The following is a 23,860-nucleotide window of genomic DNA, read 5'->3' as shown; positions in this document are numbered from 1 at the left end:
TGTTGAGAATAGTTATGTTGAATTTACAAAACCTAAAGCTCCACATTGTAATAGCTGCTGACTTCTCTTCTTTGACTTCCACATAGTTTTATGTCCTTTCAGTTCTCTTTTTAATTGTGGAACAATTAGGAAAAAAGTGACTTCGCTATAATTGTTTGATAAGTCTTGTAAATCTTTAAGTTCTTTGTCCTGAGGAATTATTTTATAACAAATAAAAGAGCTCACACTTGTATTTTCCATTTACATAGTACTTTCACATCTGTAAAAATGATTTCTTTTATGTTTGACTGTTGGAGTTCTGGTTTGATAAGAACTCTAAGGTAATTTCGATTAAATTAGGTGATACAGGAAGATGATACAGTATATTGGCAGAGAGAATTTTTCATTTTGATGTTCCTGTTTAAAATTCTAGAGTTCTCTAATTTAATATGCAAGTTAAATCTTTAGTTTTAAATAATCATAGGATGATGTACGCTATGTGAATACAAATCAATGCTAATGCAATATATTTTAATACCTGGGCACTTACTGAAATGAAGTTGGAAGGTATCTTATTTTTATACTTTCTACTTTGAAATACTACTGAATTTTACACTACAAAAGCCTGTGTGCACTTTTAGATAATCCTATTCAACCCTTCAAAAAAAAAAAGTTATTTAACTGTGGGAATTTATTAAGGGATTAATATATCTCAGTTGCTGTGATCAAACTTAAAAATGTAATTAAGTGATTTTAAATAGTTCCTTAAGAAAGAAGAAGAGTTGCCTTTTTTATATTTTGTAGTAAAACCTAAATATTTTCAAAATTTCATTGTTTAAATACTTGTGTTTAGAGAAACTCCCTGCATTTGAGTAATTAATATTCTCCATTTCTTTATAGAAGATGCCTTTTGTTAACAAACCCTCTTGAGTGGGAGGAAATACAGAACCTATTAAAAGAGTTAAAAACCTGTTTTAATGAATGGCAAAGAGGTAGTAGTTGGGTAGTATAGAGAATGTTGGGTCAAAAGAAGTCCTAACTTGGCTTTACAATCCAGTTCACAAACACCTTCCATTTTCAGCACTGATGCTGTCCTAGAGAATCTAACAGGACCTTTCCTACTCCTTAGTAAGGGTCAGTGAGATATGAAAGCAGCGTAGGCACTCACCTACCTGTAGGACTCAAACAGTCTCACAAACCACAGAACTGCAAAAGGACAGGAAAATGATGATGCACGAATGGGAGTTTAGAGGTATAATCTGAAGAGGCCTATCATGAGGTCATATATCTTTAAAATGATGTTTTATTTTTTAAAAATTAATGCAAATACGGTATTCTACTCAGAATATAATTTTTAAAATTTTATGACTATTATTTGGTACTGAGAGAAATAGATGTTCCAGGAAATGAATGTGACTTTCTGAGGTTTTGGGTGCTCATTGGTAGTCGTCATGTCCCTTGGTTTCAGAAGCACAGACGTGCGAAGGTACCAGAGCCTGTCAACTCAGAGATAGCTCCCCAACAGGCTGTCGTTTGATTCCCTGTTCCTTCTTCTCTCTGAAGGGGGTTCGGAGGACCAACAACATTGGAAGGAGCATTTACTCAGTGGAAGAAAGAACGGTTTCTGCTCCAATTTACCTCGTAGCGCACAGAGATATGCAGTGTAAGAAGTGTGGGCTTGGAAGTTAGAAAGATGTGTTCTATTCACATTTCTAGCACTTCTATGTATGATCGTGGGGAAATCTTTTACCTCATTTTAGCCTTCATTTTTTTTTTTTTTTTTTTTTTGGACTCTTGGTCCAACATAAGGGCAGCATTGCTCAGTTCAACATGTTACAAGGGGTGTGTACAAATAGGGTCCATACAGTGATTGGCATAGCACATTTATTCATCCGGCAAGAACTGACTGTAAGCCTACTCTGTGATAGTCACCATGATAATCACATGAGATGGTACTGGGAAGACATGGCCCCTACCCTCCGGGAGCTCAGAGCATATGAGACAGAAACAGAAACCAAAGAGCAAACAAATGAAGAAGTCGATTGCACATATTAGTAAGGATTTTTTTTTTTTTTTAAAGAACAAAATAGTGTGGTATTTCAATCCTTGAAGGCATTAGCTCACATTGGTATGGCAAGTGAGAGCTGTTTGTGTTTCTTCCTGGTACCGCCCTTAGTGACCTCACATTGCTAGGTTGCAATTAGCCATTGTTAAGGTATTTTTATACCAAGGGAAGCTGCAGGGGCTACACATCGGGCTTTCCTTCTCCCCCTGTCCCAGAGAGCCTACTGATATGTTTACCAGCACACTAGTGGGTATAGTAGTGACAAGTATATGCAGGGATGGCAGACAGAATGATCAAGGCTCCATGAGGAGACAGCATCTCATTTCGGAACTCAATGATAACAAGGAGCCAGTCCTTGCAGAGATCCAGGGTCAGAGCATTTTAGGCAAAGAGAACAGCAAGTACAAAGGCACTAAGGTTTGGAATGTTCAAGGAACAGATATATACAGCAGATAATTTATGATAGTGACTATTTCAGAGAAGATACTAAATTGGTGTTGCATAGACTGACTGGAGTTGTAAACTTCTAGGTATTCAGTATGTGATAGTAATTTTCATAACTGGTTCATGATCCAGTCTAAACTCTAGAAAATTCCATTAACTTGTGTAATGCTTTGACAGGCTTAGGAGGGGCAAACAGTCCAAGGAATTGGACTTGGATTCCCATAGGAAAACCTTAGAAACTGGATCGAAAACAAGGAGTCTAGAGAAAGTAGTTGCCAGAGGAATTGTACAGCAGCCATGACAGGACTGAAGACAAACTGCTTACATCTGCCAAAAGTAGATGTCGATCTAAATCTTGGCAGTCTCTTTATCCTGGTTTGATCTTTGACTCATCTGTCAGAAAATTCACTATTTGTGGACCTGAAATTCAGGTGTAAATTTTGAAGAGCTTTCTTTGATATTAACTTGGAAAAATACTGGCTATCTATATAACATCTATTCTAGTTAGATATTCTGTCTCACCAATGTTAATAATAAATTTTTTTTTGTTTTTAACATTATATTTATTTATTTGACAGAGAAAGAGATAGCGACAGCAGGAACACAAGCAGGGGGAGTGGGAGAGGGAGAAGCAGGCTTCCCGCTGAGCAGGGAGCCCGATGCAGGGCTCGATCCCAGGACCCTGGGATCACGATCTGAGCCGAAGGCAGATGCTTAACGACTGAGCCACCCAGGTGCCACAATAATAAAAAAATTTTTAAAGCTTTTATCCCACTGAAGTAAGTTTTGCTTCACAAATGGATACAGATAATTCATGTCACTTCTGTTCGGTTTTTCTACTTTTAAAAAATATTCCCAGTTTGCATACATGAATGAGTTTATTAATTGCATTTTTAATTAATTTTTTCATTTATTAAGTGGTACATCTGGAACCTGGTTTTGATGTTTAATAATCCATCTTATCCACAATCCACAGGGAGAGGCACTTAAGTGTCGTGACATTTTATAACAACTACGGTTTGGATTTCCATTTCTTGGTGTAGTAGATGAGTGGTTTTGCAATAGCATTTCTAGAAAGGTCTTGATAATGTGATGGCAATAAAAATAGTGGACTCATTTTCATACCCAAACCATGCTTATAAAATAGGTCTTGTTATTTCAGTAAATAGCATCACATTCCAATAGTTCTCTCAATTATTTGCATTTTTTAAATTAAGGAAATGAATAAGAATATTTCAGGCAAATGGGAGATTGGATGGCAAAGGACATACTCTCTCTGGCACCTTTCTTTTTCTCTCTCTTCTTTTTTTTCAAAGTAGGATATCAGTTTCTAGAGGAAAATGAACTCAAGCACTCACCTAGTTAAGACAAGGCATGTTTCTTGGAGGGAGGGATGGAGCTTAGACTGTAGGGTAGGTGTAGGGTCACAGGAAGGCAGTAAGAGCAGGTGGTAGCGAAAGCAAACCAGGCCTGGGAAGGATGCCCAAGCGCTCACTTGGCTCGAACCTGGGTTAGACCTTTCTCTGTGAAAAAATATTGAATATTTTTGTTGATGGTTAGAAAAACACGGTGCATACCTGAAATGCAAGTCTTTAAAGGAGAATTGAGTTTCAATGATTTTGGTTGTTTTCACTCGAGAATGCAGCACATCTTGCTCATTTGGGACATACCCAGGAGCTGTGATTCTGTCGACATCATTCAGATAGCTAATAAAACAACAAAAATAGCATACATTTTTAAAATTTTTGTTTGAACAGACCAGGAGTCGGTACAAATGAAGCTTTACTTCAAGGTCCATTAAAATTACTAAGCTCCAGACTGGTGCTTTTTAAATTCTGCTCATCAGAGCTTGGTGGCTGGTTGTGGCAGAGGGCAGCTGACCCATGGAGGCCTCTTATACAGATTGCTAGATTGATGCTGCCTGAGCCTGTATTTTATGAGGTGTATGTAACAGAATTGATGGTGTATGGATATATTTCAGAGAAAAGTTCTATTTTTGGGTTTTGATCATCCAAAAAAAAAAATGCTATCATGTAATGCTAGGCACTAGACTATCCTAAAAATGCTGTGGTTTGAATTTAGGCACTTTGAATTTTAAGAGAGTAATTGGTGGCAATAATGTTGTTCTCCACAGATTGTCTAGCTTAGAGCTCTGGATCATTTGTGTTAAGTGCCATGATTATATACAGTTAATGCAGTTAAAAAAAGAAAACAACAGGGGCGCCTGGGTGGCTCAGTTGGTTAAGCGACTGCCTTCGGCTCAGGTCATGATCCTGGAGTCCCTGGATCGAGTCCCGCATCGGGCTCCTGCTTGGCAGGGAGTCTGCTTCTCCCTCTGACCCTCCCCCCTCTCATGTGCTTGCTCTCTCTCATTCTCTCTCTCTCAAATAAATAAATAAAATATTTAAAAAAAAAAAAAACAACAAAAAACTTTTGACTTTCTTGCTGGTTCACAATGGAACTAACTCATGACATTGGTGACCCATCCAGGGGACAGAAGGCTGAACTTAGACATTACACCCACTCTACTACTCTTCTCTTCCACCCATGTGTCAGTGTCCTTAACTCTTTCCTGGAGGACATATTTAAAAACCCTACCGTTACCAAGCTGAATACTGCCCTCTTTTTCCCCACAGGATCTAGGGGTCCTGAGAAGGAGGAACAGGTCTGAGTAAACTATGTGCTCTATTAGAGTCTGTTAGATGAGAGGAAAGGAACTGCTCTTTGCCTCCTTCTTGAAACCAAATCATGTCTTTAAACTAAAAGTATTTCATTGCTTTCAAAACATTTGACAACCGCTCTTCTAGACTTTCAATACTAAGGCTTCAGTGGCTTAGCAATATGGCTATTTCTGTGAAAATGCTAACTAGAGATAGTAAAAGTCTGGTAAGGTTTCTATGACAAAATTGGCCATTATATTAAATGAAGTTTACATTATGTAGCTAAACAGGAAGATCGTGATGGGTATACCTCCATCCCGACAGAATTCGAGGGGTAGAATCCAGCTAAATATTACACATTATTCAAAAGTTGAATTTTTCAGGGACTTAGTTGAAGAGTTGTTATGTGTTAGCACCTCACACAGTGCCTTAAACAGCAAAACTATGTCGTCATTTTTTTTTTAAATAAATTCAACAGCAATATGGATAATTTATTCTTGGAGGATCTTTCTGCTTTTGAGCCGAAACAAACGGAGTGAATGCCCCAAAGGGATTTTGGCCAAATGACAAATAGGCGATCATAGTTCAGAAACATATGTATGTGTGATGTGAAAATTTATCACCATGCTTGATTCTAAAAAAGCTGAATTTTTCTTAAAAGCAAGAGACAAATCAAGATACGGATCTATCAGAAGAAAATATTAGAAGATTTTTCCAGTTTATCTGTTTTCTATTTTGTGACGTCAGGCCCTTTGTGAATTCCCTACTAAGTCTTCACATAGGGTAAAGTCTACTTTTGGTCAGGTGGTTTAGGCGGGAACAACAACAACAAAAGCAAACTTGTCAACATAGCGGTTAAATTCATTTTAATGATAGCTAAGTGAATACTTTGGTAAAGACACATTTAATGTACTTTCATTTGCGTATACAAATGATTTCAAGCAAAGCGGAAGCATTAGCAGAGTGACAAATTTGCATTTAAGATGCCTGCTTTCAGTAAGCACAAGATTTGAGTGCTCAGGCCTGTGGTCTAGAACTTAAGCCATAAGCCCAAAATACATATAGCTCAAATCGTTAAAAATAAATAAATAAATAAATAAACCTGATTCTTTTTCTAATCATGTAAAAATAGTATTTTTTTCCTGTTAGTCTTTGTTAAATCTTAAGGCTTGTAGAATTTAAATAGCACATTAGATGGCCTCAATCAGTAAACCATGAAGTATTAATAACAAAATCCTTCCCCTGTTTGTCACTGTCATGCCCCTTTTCTTTCCGTTTGCTAGCGCTGATGAAGGCAGTTTGGTGTCCCGTTGCCACGGACATTACCTTCCCTGCTCTGATTAGGACTCACCTCTTTGTTAGCCTGAACTTGAAGGGGCCATAGGGTTTTTCTCTTTCTTTCTTTCTTTCTTTCTTTTTTTTAGATTTATTTACTTGAGAGAGAGTGAGAGGACGCGTGTGCATGCACACCCGCGTGGGGGCAGGGGCAGGGGGAGGCGGTGGCGAGTAAGGGGGAGGGGCAGAGGCGGAGGCAGGGGGAGAGTGAGTCCTAAGCAGACCCCTCCTTAGCTCGGAGCGGGACCCGGGCTCGTCTCACCATCCCGAGATCTCGCCCTGAGCCCGGAGACCTGGACCTGAGCCGAAACCAAGAGTCGGAAGGTCAACCGACTGCACCAGGCGCCCTGAAGAGGCTCTAGGTTTGAAAAAATAAATATCCTATTTTGACTGAAAAAAGAAAAAAAAGGAAAAAGGGGAAAAGGTAGAGAGAGGGCGAGGAGAAAGAAAAACGGAGGGAGGGAGCGAGGGAAGAGGCCATCGCCGTGTATAGTACATGTGAAATAGACGTGGGTTTGGTACCTATCTGATACTGTATTTGGCTTTATTTTATTTTATTTTTTTAAAGATTTTATTTATTTATTTGAGAGAGAGAATGAGATGGAGAGAGCATGAGATGGGGGAGGGTCAGAGGGAGAAGCAGACTCCCTGCCGAGCAGGGAGCCCGATGCGGGACTCGATCCAGGGACTCCAGGATCATGACCTGAGCCGAAGGCAGCCGCTTAACCGACTGAGCCACCCAGGCGCCCTTTTTTTGTTTTTTTTTTTTTTTTTTCATAATTCTTTTTTTTTTTTTAAGATTTTATTTATTTATTTGAGAGAGAGAATGAGATAGAGAGAGCATGAGGGGGGGGGGAGGGTCAGAGGGAGAAGCAGGCTCCCCGCCGAGCAGGGAGCCCGATGCGGGACTCGATCCCGGGACTCCAGGATCACGACCTGAGCCGAAGGCAGTCGCTTAACCGACTGAGCCACCCAGGCGCCCTGTATTTAGCTTTAAAATGTGAATGTGATGCAGTATTTGAAAAAAAGCGTTAATTGTTGGAAGAAAGCAATGGCCGTTCAGCTATTTTTCTTTGTGTTTTACTTAATCTTTCTTTTAAGGGCCTCTAGGGGCAGAAAATGATAATACTTAAATTTGGAGGTGTTTTTAATAATGACAATTTTCTTAGATATGGAGGTGGGAGTAAAGGTGGAGGAGTGGGTCAGATTTCTTGTTCTACTGCTCTGTAAATTAGTCAGGGTATTTAAAACCATTATAATATGGGCAACATTCACAAAATGGGTACAAATGTGTAACTGCATTTAACCTGAACAGAGAAATGCTTTGAATATGAATCTATAATGTGATACTTCCACTGTAAATTTTATATTTTGTGTGCCAAAACAGAAAAACTGAAACTAAAGTTTAGAAAGATTAAAAAATAAAATGTCATTTCATCTACCCATTTTAACAATAAAATATGTAAAATGTTTTTGCTAATAAAGAGCAAAGTGTTTGGTAAACATAATGATAGTATAATTGCAAACACACTTAGAATATGTGAATGGAAAAATAAAGCTTAATTGCTAACGTATATCTAAAACTAAATCTATTAAGTACAGCTATTGAAGGGGTTCAGGAAAGCACATCCCCCCGTACCCCAGAATGTGCCACTTTGGCATGTGGATTATTTTGAGCTGAAGGCACCTGAGACCCTGGAGGCTCAAGAGAACATTTGCCCCTCCCTCAACTACATAGAAGAATCTTAATTGAGAGTCGTTGCCCTCAGTTTAGCAGAGATACATTTTATCTGAGTGAACCATCTGCATGGCAGGGCAAACATCTAATTACCAAACATCTGCTCTTCTTATCACTGTAAAACACATTACTTTCCTCTCAAGTCCCAGACCACTACCCCCTCCTCTTTAGTTCAGAATAACATATATACCTCATTTCACCTGACTTGGAAATTTCCACGTCCATGTAAATTCCCTGTAGGTATGCCTATTACATTTTATTTTCTCCTGTTAATCTGTCTCATGTCAATATGATTCTTAGGCCAGCTGAAAGGACCTTGGAGGGGACAGGAATTCTTTGTCCCCAACACTATCTTGTGCTCATTTCGGCAGCACATATGCCAACACCATTAATCTCTCACTTCTTCCCTAGAATTTTGTTAAACAACGTTTTAGGAGACTATTCCACAATTCAGTTTCTTATTGTGACTGCCCTTATCAATGATTTATATAGAAAAGCAGTGTTTCCTATACTACAGAGAGTTCTGTTAGTATTAAGATGTGGCTAGGTGCTGGGACACATAAAATAATTCTTTGAGTTTGTGTAATCACATGATGATATGCATTCTCTACTCCACCAAAGAGGCTTTGGTGGACTTTCCTCCAAGGGCTTTCGAATTTAAAATGAACATGAGTGAGTAATCACAGAAGACTGTTGTTGTTATTAGTTTTTCCTAAAATTTATATGGTTTGTTTTCTCTCTATAATCCTTCTGACCATCATGATCAGAAGTCTGAAGTATCATGCAAGTTTCATTGTTCTGTCTTCATACAATCTTTCATTTTTTTCATTTTTACTGTATACATATTTTTTAAAGTATTACTAACATGTTCTGTTGGGAGTTCATCAAAAGGACTGTATTTATACCTTTTTAGACATTGCTATGCATGTCTAAATATAATTAATATAGGGCACCTGGGTGGCTCAGTTGGTTAAGCGACTGCCTTCGGCTCAGGTCATGATCCTGGAGTCCCGGGATCGAGTCCCGCATCGGGCTCCCTGCTCGGCGGGGAGTCTGCTTCTCCCTCTGACCCTCCCCCCTCTCATGTACTCTATCTCATTCTCTCTCTCTCTCAAATAAATAAATAAAATCTTTAAAAAATAATAATAATAAATAAATAAATAAAATTAATATAGAATAATTAAATTATATTTGCATCCATGTGCACACACAGCACAGGTTAAAAATTGCTTACTAAAATAGAAATTTAAAATAATTTTGATAACGAAATTATTCAGACTGCCGTAACCTCCTAACTTCCTTATGGCTGATAATTGCCAACTGGATGATAGTAGCTGTGACAATTACATAATCTTTCTCAAGACTCCAACAGAACCCCACAATACACAAATGTTTTGGAAATCATTATTTTTCTTCTAGAATTCAGCGTCCTAATCATCGAACCAAAGGAGCGAAAGAATGTGTCATTAATAAAATTATTTTGGAAGATGATTTCAGCAATAGGACTAGAAATGAAATGAATAGCCCAAAACCTCAGTATGATGTCAACAATCTGCCTTAATGTTCAGCACAGTGCACAGTGATTAATTCCTTTCAAATGGGAGAAAATATTTGCAAAATAGGGGTCTCAGGCAAATAGTTTCAAAATTAGTTATTTTAAATGCTCCTTTGCTTAGATTTTTAAATCTCATGCTGTCACCTTGATCTTTATTTCTCTTCAGTTACTTTTTCTTTTAGTCTAACAAAATGTGAAGCTGTTTGCATTCCTCATTGGTGATTACAAAAGCAGAGTTTGAAGAATTAGAATTCCTAATATAAAATGTTTCAACTATAATTGTTGTCAAATGCATTCACTTACTAAGCTGCTGAGTCGTTGAGGTGATACTCAGATGCCCTTTCAAAGCAGGCCTGAACTCCAGGTCCCTCCAGAGTCATTTTATTACCTCGGCCAGTTCAGGTGTCATGCCACCATCTTGTAGAGTGTTCGCCATCGCACAGAGTTGTTGTTGGTCTTCCTAGAACAATGTTTTTGTGACAATGATAAAAATGTGTTGTTATTTGGAATCACGTAACTTTTTTTTAATAGAGCACTTTCATTTTATTATTTTTATCTTATTCTTTTAGGTAATAATTTTGTTGAGCATCTATTCAGTGTATCTTGAGGTCAATGGAATCTTAAGTGTCCTTATAATGGCTGGGTGAAGAGTTCTCGGTTGCAAAAACTATGTATCGTCATATGGTGAAAATAAGGTATTTTGGAATATATCATTAACTTCTGAATATGGTGTCAAAGGGATTAATAATATTTCAATGTAAATCCATTGAGATCTCAGTCAAAATTCAAGGAGAAAATATAGTGTCTTTTACAAATGAATCCAAAACTAGGAGGCTAATTTGCGAAACCAAGAAAGACAATGAGCATCAGAAGAAGAGTCAGACTTAGACTACTTTGTGCAGTGTGAGGTGGCTCCCAGTGAAGAATGGCCAATGAGAACTTGCTGTTTTTCTGATGCAATTCAATTTATTATTTTAAAATACTAATAATAGTTCATTTCACCATTTTATTAAAAATCTGTTCTTTGCATTAAAAATGAAAGTATGTCTCTCATTGTCAAAAAGAGGCTCTGTTAAGACTAAAAATCTTATTACATCTGTCTTCACATTCAGTTTTTATTGCTAACCCAAATTGATCAGATGACTATTAAGTCAAAAGTTGTAAATGGCCCAAATCCAAGGACTGACCCCATTTTCATATATTGGCACAGAGTAAATTTTTAAGTCCTTCTTCCCAATAAGTTGGATGTGAGAGAGGGCTGCAAATCCAGCGAAGTATGACCCAGCCAGCTTAGCTGGCATCCTCCCATTTGCCTCCTTTCACTGTTAAGGTACCATTTGGGACAAATTTAGGATGCAGTGAAACAGCTGCTCAGACTAGTTTGTCACTAAAGGGAAAAAATGACATGCCCTGTCAGCATTCCTTTACAAACCAAACTAATTTCTAATACACTCTTTCATTAAAAATTTTTTTTCTAATTTCAGTTTACACTTTATTTGAATAGATATCATGAAAATAGCCTCATCTGGAACATGTAAATGTGATAAAGTATTCTTCGACCACCACCTCAGTCCTTGTGCTTCCCCCAAAGGGCAGGTCACCATATCAGCTTGGTTTTTTGTCTTTCAAGACCTTTTATTACTTAGCTTATTGCTTGCATAGATAAAGCCAATGGTGGGGGTTTTCAAACCAGCTGTGCCTTATAAGCATGTGGGGCACTTTTTAAAAATACTGATACCAGGACCTCAACTCAAACAAAATGAGGCAGAACATCTGGATGTCAGATTCTACAAAGGTATTTTTGAAAATCTTGCAGGTGGCTCAAATGCGCAGCCTGAGTTGAGAATCCCTGACAATATACAGTTTTGTTTAACCATAAATGATATCTTATTGGACATATGGTATTTTAATTTGTGAATTAAAAAAAGGGCTGACATGGTAATTTAAAGAATCAAAATTCATGTGTTTACGGAGTTGGGCCCCCCAATCATATTTGAATTTTTAAAATATATAATACCAAAAAAAATTTAAATAAATAAATAAATAAATAAAATATATAATACCAAAATCAACCAGTATTATGAAAAGACGTCTTCTACATAAATAGCCAAAGTGATGGAAAACTGATTTCTACTGATAATCTTACTCTCATATTTTAAAAGCTCCAGTAATTTCCCATGCACATTTTCAACCACTTACACGTGTGGACATGTTACAGAGCTCACAAACACACCACTTCTTAAAAGAAATGTACTAGTTCTGTCCTATCCCCACTGGTGATAGCATTTCCTTTTTTCAGTAATTCTTTCCATAAATGAGGATTTGGCTCCCCATCCCAGCTGTGCTACACTTTTGAAATAGCTGATGCTTTGTAATTACTTGTTCAGCTTCAGACTTCCCTCTCTTGAGAGCAGATACTGTTTCTGTTTTATTTACTGCTGATCCCTCAGTGTATCCCCAGTGTCCAGTCAGGTGTCTGCCATATAAATCATAGTTTAATATAATTTTTTCAAATGATATTAGATGTGTAGATTTTAGTACATAAATGTTAATGAGCTTACATTCGGAGTGATTATTGGAAAATAAATACTCAATATTTACTAGAATCATGACCTGAGCCGAAGGCAGACGCTTAACTGACTGAGCCACCCAGGTGCCCCAACTTCTCACATTTTTCAAATAGCTCCAAAGAAGCTGTTTTGTTTTTAAGTGGATTTCCTATATTTCTGTTTGCTTCTGTAATAGTCCTTGAAACTTAGTGAAAGAAGCACTAAAGTTTCGTGGATAAAGAAACCCAAATGTAGAGAGATTAAGTAACTCATCCAAATTTACAGAACCAGTAACCAATAAAGCTTATGGACATTTTCCTTTAGGGCTATAGTGTAAAAATATATAAATTATATAAATAGCTAAATTGAAAGCTATAGAAAACTACTTTCAGAGTACACACACATAGATGTTTAGCAATTAATCTGTTAAAGAAACAGTTCAAGCCAAGTATTGAGTACATTAATCTTAAAATCAAATACTAAAGAAGGTCACTGAAATTACTATAGTTTTCAACAACTGAAATCAAAATTTGAGTTACACGGTACCCTGCCAACTGATGTTTGACACTTAAGGGCCTAGGTCCTCCTGAGAAGTCGTGTCAGTCCTTCAGTGCTGCATAAATTACTCTTTTACCATTTAATGTACAGTTTGAATAAATTGCATTTATCTTAATTTTTTGTCAGCATAGTGGCAGCAATCTACAGAGTCTTTATTATTTTCACTCCACCTGCATGCCAGATCATTCAGATGTTAATCAGTGGAGGATTAGCAATCATTCCTGGTCATTCAAAGTATTTTTACAAAAATCCCTTCATTGGGAAAAGCGCTCTAGTGGAAGCCAGAAGTGGGTTTTGCCACCTTGCCAATCCTCTTTGGCCTTTATTTTTCACATCTATAAATATGAGGCTTATACCAGGCTGTTTCTGAAGGGCCAGTTTAAAGTCTCAGATCCTTAGGAACAGCCAAGGTCAGAGGGATAACCAAACTACCCTTAAATAAAAAGGGGATCACCAAGTCATGGAATGGTAAAGAATGCAAGGATATTGGAGTTGAGCTCTTTTTTTTTTTTTTTTTTTTTTTTGAAGATTTTATTTATTTGACAGAGAGAGATACAGCGAGAGAGGGAACACAAGCAGCAGGAGTGGGAGAGGGAGAAGCAGGCTTCCCGCTGAGCAGGGAGCCCGATGCGGGGCTCGATCCCAGGACCCTGGGATCACGACCTGAGCCGAAGGCAGACACTTAACGACTGAGCCACCCAGGCGCCCCTGGAGTTGAGCTCTTGTAAGTTCCCCTCTTACACGTGAGTGGGAAACTGTAACCTAAAGAAGGAGATGACTTACTGGAGCCCACTTTGAGGAAAACTAAAAATGGAAGAGGAGTCTAGCCGAACTCCTGACTCTGCTTTACAAAGGATCTGCCCTAAGAACATACTTAGAATTTTTGTGCTCTTTGTTGGAAAACGGCGGAACAAGATGAGGGTTTACCATTTCCTTTAAAATTAACAGCACGAAAGAGGTATTTTTCTTTTTATCCTAATGGTGTCCAATGGTAATTTACATGGTCTAACCCTAAACTCCTGGAGGGGTAGGAAGAGGAAAGTACAAGGGTCATATTCTTCTCTATACTTAACATGCTGTTCCTCTCTTTCTTACTGTTAGTGTACCAGGTATCTAAGTTACACTGGGAGCAGTTCAGTTGTTATCATCTGGGGGCACCCAGCTGCTCCAGGACAGGACAAATGGAAATGAGTGTTTTCCTGTTGATTGTACACTCTTACTCCTTTTTTTGCATGTGGTTAACTATTGTTCTTTGGAGAACGCTATATGTTTCAGTTGCCAACTAAAATAGTTCTATACGCTTGCACATAAACTGTTTGAAACTAAGTGGGTTTTTAATGTATTTTAACATAAAATAATTATATTACAGAATATAAAATAGAATGAAATGGAACTGTTTAGATGCTACCTTGTGAACATAACTCTGACTACTTGAGTATATTTATTATACAAAAATCTTACTTAGTCACACAATTTTGAATTCTTTTTTAAAAAATTACCACTATAAAATAATCATTTCCCTGCCCAACATTGTCTTATAATTATTGTTGAACAATAATGATAATTAGAATATTATTACTATTACTCTAATGTTATAAATATAATCACTCTATGAAATGACTCATAATTAAACTAAGAAAATAAAAGTAGAGCTATTGCAGTTTCATTTTATGGGATGAACTCTTCTGTATTTAGTAAACATCAATATTTTACTCTAATACAGTATATTATTTGATACTAGGTTTGATTCCTAGAAAAAAATGCTGAATAATATTATGGCACACAAAGTTTCATTTGAAGAAGAAAAGGATATCTTACACTAAACAGAATTAAAGTTCCCCAAATTCATATTTTATATTCTTAAATTTTTGGTGTAGATTAGTACTACAAATTTAGTTCTGTTTTATGGCTCAAACTCCATTGTAGGACTACAACTGTCATTATTTGTATACTTACTGCACTTGTGGGATTTACATAATCAATCCCAAGGGTAGTCATGGCTTTCACAATAGCTAGGATGGATTGCAATGTATTACTGTATATTACTGCTTTGAACTCCATGCATTCTTGCTCACTGTAACCATTCTTATGGATGATCCTATAATTTAAACATGAAAAGCTTTTGTGAGTTGAGCAATTTTTTAAAATAATATTAAAACACATCAACAATAATTTGCTTGACTAAAATTCCAGTATTTATTTGTTACAAAAAATATTGTCCATATGTGTATGTTAAATCTGAACAATTACATGGCTTTGGACTTTTATTATTATCATTGGGACTTAATACAATATTTTCTTTGTGAGCTCCTTGTGCAAAATATAAAGAGGACTTAGAATTTGTCCAAAGTAAACCAGTATTTAAAATGAATAAATCATGAGAATTTTACTTAGAAAGCTTATTATTTTCAAAAAACAAATTTCCAGGGTGCCTGGGTGGCTCAGTTGGTTAAGCGACTGCCTTCGGCTCAGGTCATGATCCTGGAGTCCCGGGATCAAGCCCCGCATCGGGCTTTCTGCTCAACAGGGAGTCTGCTTCTCCCTCTGACCCTCCCCCCTCTCATGCTCTCTCTCTCTCTCAAATAAATAAATAAAATCTTAAAAAAAAAAAAAAATTTCCAGTTTCCCAGGACAAAGATACATACGGAGTTCTGAAACTGGTCTTTATAACGCGACGTCTAGAGGAAGCAAAGTAATATAGTAGAACATTCAATCCTTTTACTATCACTTAAGACACACTGGAAAATAGGAGTGACTGCTTTCTATTTATAGCATTAACAACGGCATCTTTTTTTTTTTTTAATGTAGGTAATTACCTCTTAAATGCTATTAAATCCCTTGCTACTTTTCCATCTGTGTTTGTGCCACTAGTTCTCAAAGTTGAAAGGCTCACTTTATTTGGCTGAACTCTTCTTTTCCTTCCATTCACTCAATCGAAACTCAAAGTTTTATGGTTTAGGAATGTTAGATTGAAATAGGTTTACCTTCAAAAGCTAAAATCTCTGCATATGCTAATTACTTTATTGCTTCTTTATTGTATAATATGTTATTGCTCCTTTTTGCTGTTGTTGTTTTTGAAGTTCTTTGTGTACATTAGGCATCATTTTGGAAGTCATATTCTGAAGGGTTTGTGTTTTATCTATACATAGAGAAGCTTTAGCATAGGGGAAAAAGAATACAAATGCCCCCCAAGATATTAAAACTTCTTTTTAATTATGTTATGGTAGTCACCATACAGTACCTCATTAGTTTTTGATGTAGTGTTCCATGATTCATTGTTTGGTATAACACCGTGCTTCATGCAGTATATACCCTCCTTAGTAGCCATCATTGGGCTAACCTATCCCCCCCACCCCCTTCCCCCTAAAACCCAAATACAAGAATTTCTGCAGTGAAAATAGAGGTAGCCCCTATATCCATTATTGACTCTTTTTGCCATTTGCTTGCCAATTTCTATTTCTTGCTGTATTTCTATTTTAAGCATGGCCATGTTTATCTTGCTATATTAAACACATAACTTTAATAAGTAAATAAAGTAGGCAACTAAAGGTTGTAGAAAAATGCAGTAAAATGTCTTTGTGGATAGATCAAGAATAAGTTCATTAAATCTCAGTTCTTCCTCAAAAACTGAAATTGGAAAGTTATTTTAATTACTAAATTAAAATGGCAGTTACCACTAAACTTGGGGGCATTTAGGTTTTCTAACTGGAACAAGTTCTGATTCCTATCTTTTTATCATAGGATAAGGAAACATCACAAAGCAAAATGGCAAGAGCAGACTTTAAAAAATCCAGCCGTAGTGGGACTTTAAGCAACGTTGTTTTTCTAGGAACTGCGTAAATCCATTTCTGTGAGATAGAGCTTTCTACTTGCAAGTGGATTCCTAAATCTGTTCCAGTTAATGAGCTTTTCCTGGGCATTTTCTGTAACATACTGCATTATGTGCTGAAAAGAATGAATTATACTTTCTCTTCTCCCCAAAAACCTATAGACTAGAGTTCCACTGTCCAATATAGTAGCCACTAGATGTTAATTAAAATTAAAATAATTCCTCATTACACTGGCCACATTTCAAATGCTTAATGGCCACATATGACTAGGAGCTGCCATATTGGAGAGCACAGACAGAGAATCTTCCTGTCATCACGGAACATTCTATTGGACAGTACTAGATTATAGAAAGGTAGCGCATAAAATCCATTTTTATGCAGTGATAGTATATAACCACAATGTCTGCATGTGGTACCATAAACTAGAAAAGAAAAAGTGATAAGCTTTATTGGGAGTAGGTGTAAGGGATCACAGGAGACTGCCTGGGAGCAGTGATGATCAGTTGAGTTTTCAAGGAGAAGTCGTTATTTCCAGATAGTGAAAAGGAAGAACATTCTAGGCAGAAGGATCAGTATGACCACATAGATGGTTACCATCATCAAGCTCTCAGTGTGTGCAAAGCATTGTGTTAAGTCCTTTATACGTCTTCTCATTTCTTGCAATAAGTCCTTTAAAGAAGGTAAAATTGTTACCTGCATTTTACAGGAAAGTAATGTAGGCACAGATAAATGAAGGAACTACCCCTAACTTATACAGTACATGGTACAGTTGGGCGACGAATGCAGTCTGGTTTGGGAGCCTGTGATCTTAGCTGCTAAACTGTACTGCCTTCTGTAGTCCACGGAACTATGTGAGTTCAGCACTTCCAGGGTAGAAAGCAGGAAGGGGGAAGTCATGGGACATTAGAATGAAGAGACAGCTAAGAGCTGGATTCTAAAGTATCTTATGTATCCTTCAAGGAGTCTGTTCTTGATAGTTCATGAAGAGTACAATTCGGGAAAGAGATGCAGTTTTCTTTTTAAAGAAATCGGTTGGTGTTGGTGTGGATATTGCAGTGGAAGAAAGAGGAGGGAGGGGAAAAGTGCTTTGCAGGATATTGTATTAATACAGTTCAGAAATGCAGGGGTTTTAAGCTAAGGCAGCAACAATAGGGATAAATGACAGCCTTGAAGACAAGAGTTGCGTAGATGTGGCAAAACTTAGAAAGTGAATATCAACCTATCTACACTCAGATTAATTGCTTTAGAGACCTGTGCTGCTATTTAATTCATTGTAGGGACAAGGAGGCCAGATGAGGAGATAACTTACTGTTGTTTGTTCTGATTTGGACCTATCCATAGAATATGGAGGAAGCAGGAGGTACCTGCTTCCCTAGTTTAGACAAAGTGAATTGAAAGAAATACCCTGAGACAGTCCGCTTGAAGATGAGAGTAAAAATCATTGTACCTTAGCAGTTTTCATTTGAAGGTATAAAGTAAGCAGAGAAGGGGGCCAAGTGCATTAGATACACCAGCAGTTAGGATGTGGTCAGAGAATCTGAGAGTAAAGCAGGCAATTAGGAAGTAAACTAGGGAAGAGTTATTCTAAAAGCCAGGGTGAAGTTTTAGAAGAGAAAAGCCCAGTGGAGTTGAATGGAATTAAAATAGGCACCGGGTGATATACAGAAACAATGAATCATGGAACACTACATCAAAAACTAATGATGTAATGTATGGTGATTAACATAACATAATAAAATAAAATTAAAAAAAAAAGGGAACTCATGATGGGGTGCCTGGGTGGCTCAATCGTTAAGCGTCTGCCTTCGGCTCAGGTCATGATCCCAGGGTCCTGGGATCGAGCCCCTCATTGGGCTCCCTGCTCAGTGGGGAGCCTGCTTCTCCCTCTCCTACTCCCCCTGCTTGTGTTCCCTCTCTCGCTGTGTCTCGCTGTGTCACATAAATAAATAAAATCTTAAAAAAATAAAATAGGAACTCATGAGCATTTCAGACAAAATGGCAATTAGGAGATAATACTGATGTTTATAAGGGCAATTGATGTGGCATGCCAGAGGCAGGAGTGATGGAAATGGTTTAAGAGAAAATGAAAGGTGGAAGAGTGAAGAGACCTAATGGCAATGATTCTTCATAGAGTCTACTGAGAAAAGGAAGGAGGAGATAGAATGAGACTCTTTGTTACTAACAAAAGCAATACTTGCTCGTTGTAGAAAATGTGAAAAGTCCAGCAGTATTCAAAATGAAGGTGCAATGTAACTTTAAATCCCGGAATTGAGAAATAAATATCATTGAACATTGGCCTATATTCTTCCCTTTTGAAAAACTATTTTGTCATAGTTGAGGTAAAGATGTTTATGCAATTTTGGATCTTAGTTTTTTTAACTAGCATAAGTATTTTCTGTTATTAAAACTTTCTCATATACTTATAACTTGTAATGGATGCAAAATATTGCAATTGAAAGGTGAATTGTCCCATACTTTTGCAATCTATTTCCTTGTGTTTTATTTTAATTTAGGGTACTTTATTCTATCTCATATTTCATTATTTTAAATAAGATGAATCTAAATCTCTTGGGGCATAAATGTTCATATTTTCTTGTTTACATTATTTTATTTTTGTGCTTTTTCAAATTTAAATTATTTTACTAAAATTCTCAGAAATATATTTAGATCAATAATTATTATTTTCCCAGTTTCCTATGTAGATTGCAAAAATTATTTCTATAAATTTGCTATAACAAATTATTTTATTGGTAGTAATGAGAAATATTAACTTCTCAAAACCTCACCTTTATTGGGTAATATTATTTAAAATTGTTTGCTAATCTGCTAAGATAAAGCATAGCTCATTATTGCTTTAAATAGATATTTGAATTTTGTCTTGTGTGAATTGTCTGTTCATAGTCTCTTTCCGTTTATATATATTGGACAGCTAATTTTTCTTACCAGTCTATATGACTGTTTATATTATGATAGTCAATTATAAATCATATTCATTATAGATTTTTTCTTTTCTTTTTTAAAACTTATTTATGGTTTAATATATTTAAAAGTTTTAATTTTTTTTTTTTAAAGATTTTATTTATTTATCTGAGAGAGAGAATGGGAGACAGAGAGCATGAGAGGGGGAGGATCAGAGGGAGAAGCAGACTCCCCGCTGAGCAGGGAGCCCGATGTGGGACTCGATCCCGGGACTCCAGGATCATGACCTGAGCTGAAGGCAGTCGCTTAACCAACTGAGCCACCCAGGCGCCCTAAAAGTTTTAATTTTTAAATAGCCAAATAATTGGTTATGTCTTGTTTTACTGCATTTAACTTCATAGAGAATGAAGAGGTAAAAAGGATAGGGATTCGAGCATGATTAGAACCAGAAAGAAAAGAACAGGTGAACACAGTGGAAGTGTGATGGGGGGTGTGAGATGATTTGGGTACATGGATGGAGCCGAGAACCCAAAAGTGGTCTGAGCAATGATCAGGAGAAAGGAGTGTCCTGTTCTTCAAAGACAGAAGAAAAGGAACAAAATTTGGTTGCAAGTACACCTGTCAGGAAATTCCAAAAGTGGAACTTAAATAATTGTTTGTATGGAACTTACATGACATTATTATTTGAAAAGAAAGAGAAGACCAGTGATTTAGATTCTAAACAGACAATCGCATCATTGACTGGGATGATGTCATCATGTGACATATTCCAAAGAACAAGATCCTCCAACATAGAACGAAAAATTAGCCAAAAAAAAAAAAGATGATCTTCTTCTCCCATAGCAATAATTGTCCTTGAAAATTCTCCAGCAGTGACAGAGCCATGAGGTTTTACATAATCACCTCCACTTACCAATTGAAATTTTATTCATTTAGACATTATATTCTTGAATTTTAGCACTTTTGTGTTTGTTGTCTCATTAAGGAATCCATGTCTAGTTTTTTCATTATAAAAAGATTTTTAAAAAGTAGAGAAAAGAAGTGCAAAAATAATTGAAATCCACGATAGTAATAACTATAAATAAGCACTTTATTTCCAGGTAGGAAAAATGCCAATTAAAAATACCATTTCCTCTTAAATTCAATTGGGTCATCGATGGACATATTTTGATATGTTTATGGCTTCTGCCCACAATACTGAAGCCCTAGATTAGGCCCAGATTAATATATTTAAAACATGACTGCTTTGAGTATTCATCTTGTTGAGAGGCAAAATTTAAAAGAAAAATGGAAATTCCAATACCACACATAAGTTACACTCCCTGCTAAAGGATAGGAGGGAGGCTTGCATGGGAATTGAGCTAGCTCTGCCACCACCTGCATGGATAGACCATCAGTCAGATTTTCCCAAAGTATTTCTTTTCAGACTGGTCGAGTACACAGACAGACTTCAAATATCAAACAAGTAAAATAGTGTATACCTACTTCATTTGTTTAACGATCGTACTTTTTCCAGATTCTCCGGCACCTGCAACAGAAAGAGGGGAGTGTTATCAATTGCTACACTAAATTCATATAGATAATAAAATCTGGGATTGTCACTTTCTTGTGGGTAAATCTTGACCAGACAACTCTCCTATATAAAGAAGAAAAATAATCTCTCTCAAGTCTTGAAAGATGTTAGCTGCCTACTTTCCAGGAGAGCAGAAGAAAATAAAACCCTCTATGATTGATGTTAAATCCAGATATAGGTCTGGCTTCAAGGGAAAGGGTATCTTCTAAAACAAGAATCGTATACTCTCAGGAAAAAAAAAATATTATTGCATTTGAACATAATTTGGAAAGCTCATGGTTTGCACCCCAAGGAAAGTGGTCCCAACTTTGCAGTCTCTAGAAAACTCTGTCTCCCAGAATGTCTCCTCATATATCCTATTTGATTAAATAGCAATAAAAAAGAGCACTAGACAATTGTCTTTTATTTCCAGAATTGTTTAAAGCCTATTCTAATTGAAGAATGGACTCTTGTCTTTATTATTGTGTTTACCTTGGTACATAGGTGTTTTCTCTTCTGCTTAAATAAAGGAGTTAATAACACTAACAACACTAAGCAAACCTAAAGAGCCTGCAGATAACAATGATGCGGGAGTATCTGCAAATGGATTGCATACCCCAGGGGGAGGAACAAGGGGTGGCAGTAATACCATAGAGAACCAGTTGCATTTACCTGGAGCGTTTATTTTAGTTGATGATATACAATATACAACTTTATTTTGGTATGTTTGGCAAACATTGTATAAAGAGATGCAAAATTCACATGATTTTTTTTAAAAGATTTTATTTATTAGAGAGAGAGAATGAGCAGGGGGAAGGGGCAGAGGGAGAGGGAGAAGCAGACTCCCTGCTGAGCCAAGTGCCCGATGCTGGGCTCGATGGCAGGACCTCGGGATCATGCCTGAGCTGAAGGCAGACACTAAAGCAACTGAACTACCCAAGCACCCCAAAATTCACATGATTTTTAAAATACGAAAGATGAAACTTTGATGAAAAAATCTGATTGTTTCCAGCTATGTCTCAAGGCCTTTTGAGCATATTTCTCGAGTGTCCTTTGCCATTAATGAGTGTTGACTTGGGAAATGAAACTCAAGAAGTACTGAAATGACCTAGGTTTGAGGATTTGGCTCTGTCCCCATGTGTGCACACATATGTGTTTGTGTGGAGCTGTGATATCTTTGGTAAGTTCGTTAGCCCCTTAATTTCCTTATCTATAAACTGAGAATATTTACCTCACAAGATTATTAGAAGACTATAATGACATAATAAGCATGAATTTATCTGCCAACTACCATGCAAAATAAAACATAGAGCAATGTACTTAAGAATCCAGGGATGAAAGAAATTCTGTGGTGTTTTGTAAAGAGAACAGTGTCAACATACCCAACATGTACTAGGTGAATGATGCTGAAGCAACTGGGTGTTCATGTGGAAAAACAACACTGACTTTTATATAACAGTAAGCCAAAATTAATTCGAACTGATTCATAAACATGTATGTGTTTTTGTGTATAATGAAACTCTAAAAGTTCTAGAGCAATATGTAGATGCAAAATCTTTCCAAACTTGTAGTCAAAGTGCTCTTAGATAGGACATAAAAAAAAAAAAACCCAAAACAACAAAAAATTGAAAATTGATAAATTGGACTTGTTCATGGTTAAAAATGTTTGCTCTCCAAACACTATCAAGAAAATAAAACGACAAGCCAATGTTTCCTAGGAGGAAACGTTCACACCATGTATGTCAGGCAAAGGACAGGTAACCAGATTTATAAAAACTATTGTAAGTTCATAATGAGAAGACATAAAAATCTAATAAAAATTAGGCAAAAAAATTAAATTGATGTTTCTCAAAAAGAGATATATGTGACTAATAATCTTATAAAAAGATGCCCAATATTACTAGTAATTGAGGAAGTGCAAATGGCACCATAGAGAGATGGCATTACATATCCAGTAAAGTTGGCTAAAATTTAAGATTCACAATACCAACTATTGACAAGGACATAGAGCAATTGGAAGACTCTAGCATTGCTGGTAGAAGAGTACATAGTATAGCTACTTTGAAATATAGTTGGCAGTTCCTAAGATGTTAAACATAAACCTATCATATGATCCAGTCATTATGCTCCTAGGCATTTACTTCAAATAAATGAAAATGTATATCCTCACAAGGATTTGTACATGAATGGTCATGAAACTTATTTGATAGCCCCAGAGCAGTAATACCCAAATACCCAGTAACAGGGATAATAAAATGTAGCCTATTTTTATAATGAAATGCTACAAGCAGTAAAAAGGAACACATTATTGGCTCATGCAACAACATTAATAAACAAAATGATTATGCTGAGTGAAAGAAGACACAAAAAAGTATATTTATCCCATATATTCCATAGTATATTTATTTCATTTATATAAAACTCTAGAAAGTACAAACCAAAGCATAGTGACAGAATGCAGACCAGTGCTTCCTACTCATGGGAGAGGAGAAAGGCAAGGATTGTAAAGGCACTTGAGGAAAATTTGGGGGTGATGAAAATGTTCAGCATCTTTAATCATGGTAATAATGATTTCATGGTGTGTATGTCTATCAAAACTCATCAAGTTGTACCCTTTCAGTATTTGTAGTTTATTATATATAGACTTTATCTCAATCTTGCTTAAAAAACATACAT

The 23,860-nt window shown here is 36.6% G+C and overlaps 1 protein-coding gene across 1 annotated transcript in view; it reads right to left on the bottom strand.

Annotated features, from left to right (window-relative positions):
• The window catches only part of GNAT3 (G protein subunit alpha transducin 3), a 55,476-nt gene that overhangs the window by 11,804 nt on the left and 19,812 nt on the right, over positions 1 to 23,860 (bottom strand). The window contains 5 exon segments of the mRNA XM_045865038.2: positions 4,066 to 4,194; positions 10,080 to 10,143; positions 10,146 to 10,236; positions 14,840 to 14,981; positions 21,118 to 21,160. Coding sequence (XP_045720994.2) covers positions 4,066 to 4,194; positions 10,080 to 10,143; positions 10,146 to 10,236; positions 14,840 to 14,981; positions 21,118 to 21,160 — 469 coding nt within the window.

This window comes from Mirounga angustirostris, unplaced genomic scaffold (assembly GCF_029215605.1).
Source record: "Mirounga angustirostris isolate CCGP_5_RB_7025 unplaced genomic scaffold, mMirAng1.0.hap1 SCAF_12, whole genome shotgun sequence".
NCBI lineage: Eukaryota > Metazoa > Chordata > Mammalia > Carnivora > Phocidae > Mirounga > Mirounga angustirostris.
The sequence above is the reverse complement of the archived record's forward strand: the minus strand, read 5'-3'. Positions and strand labels throughout refer to the sequence as shown.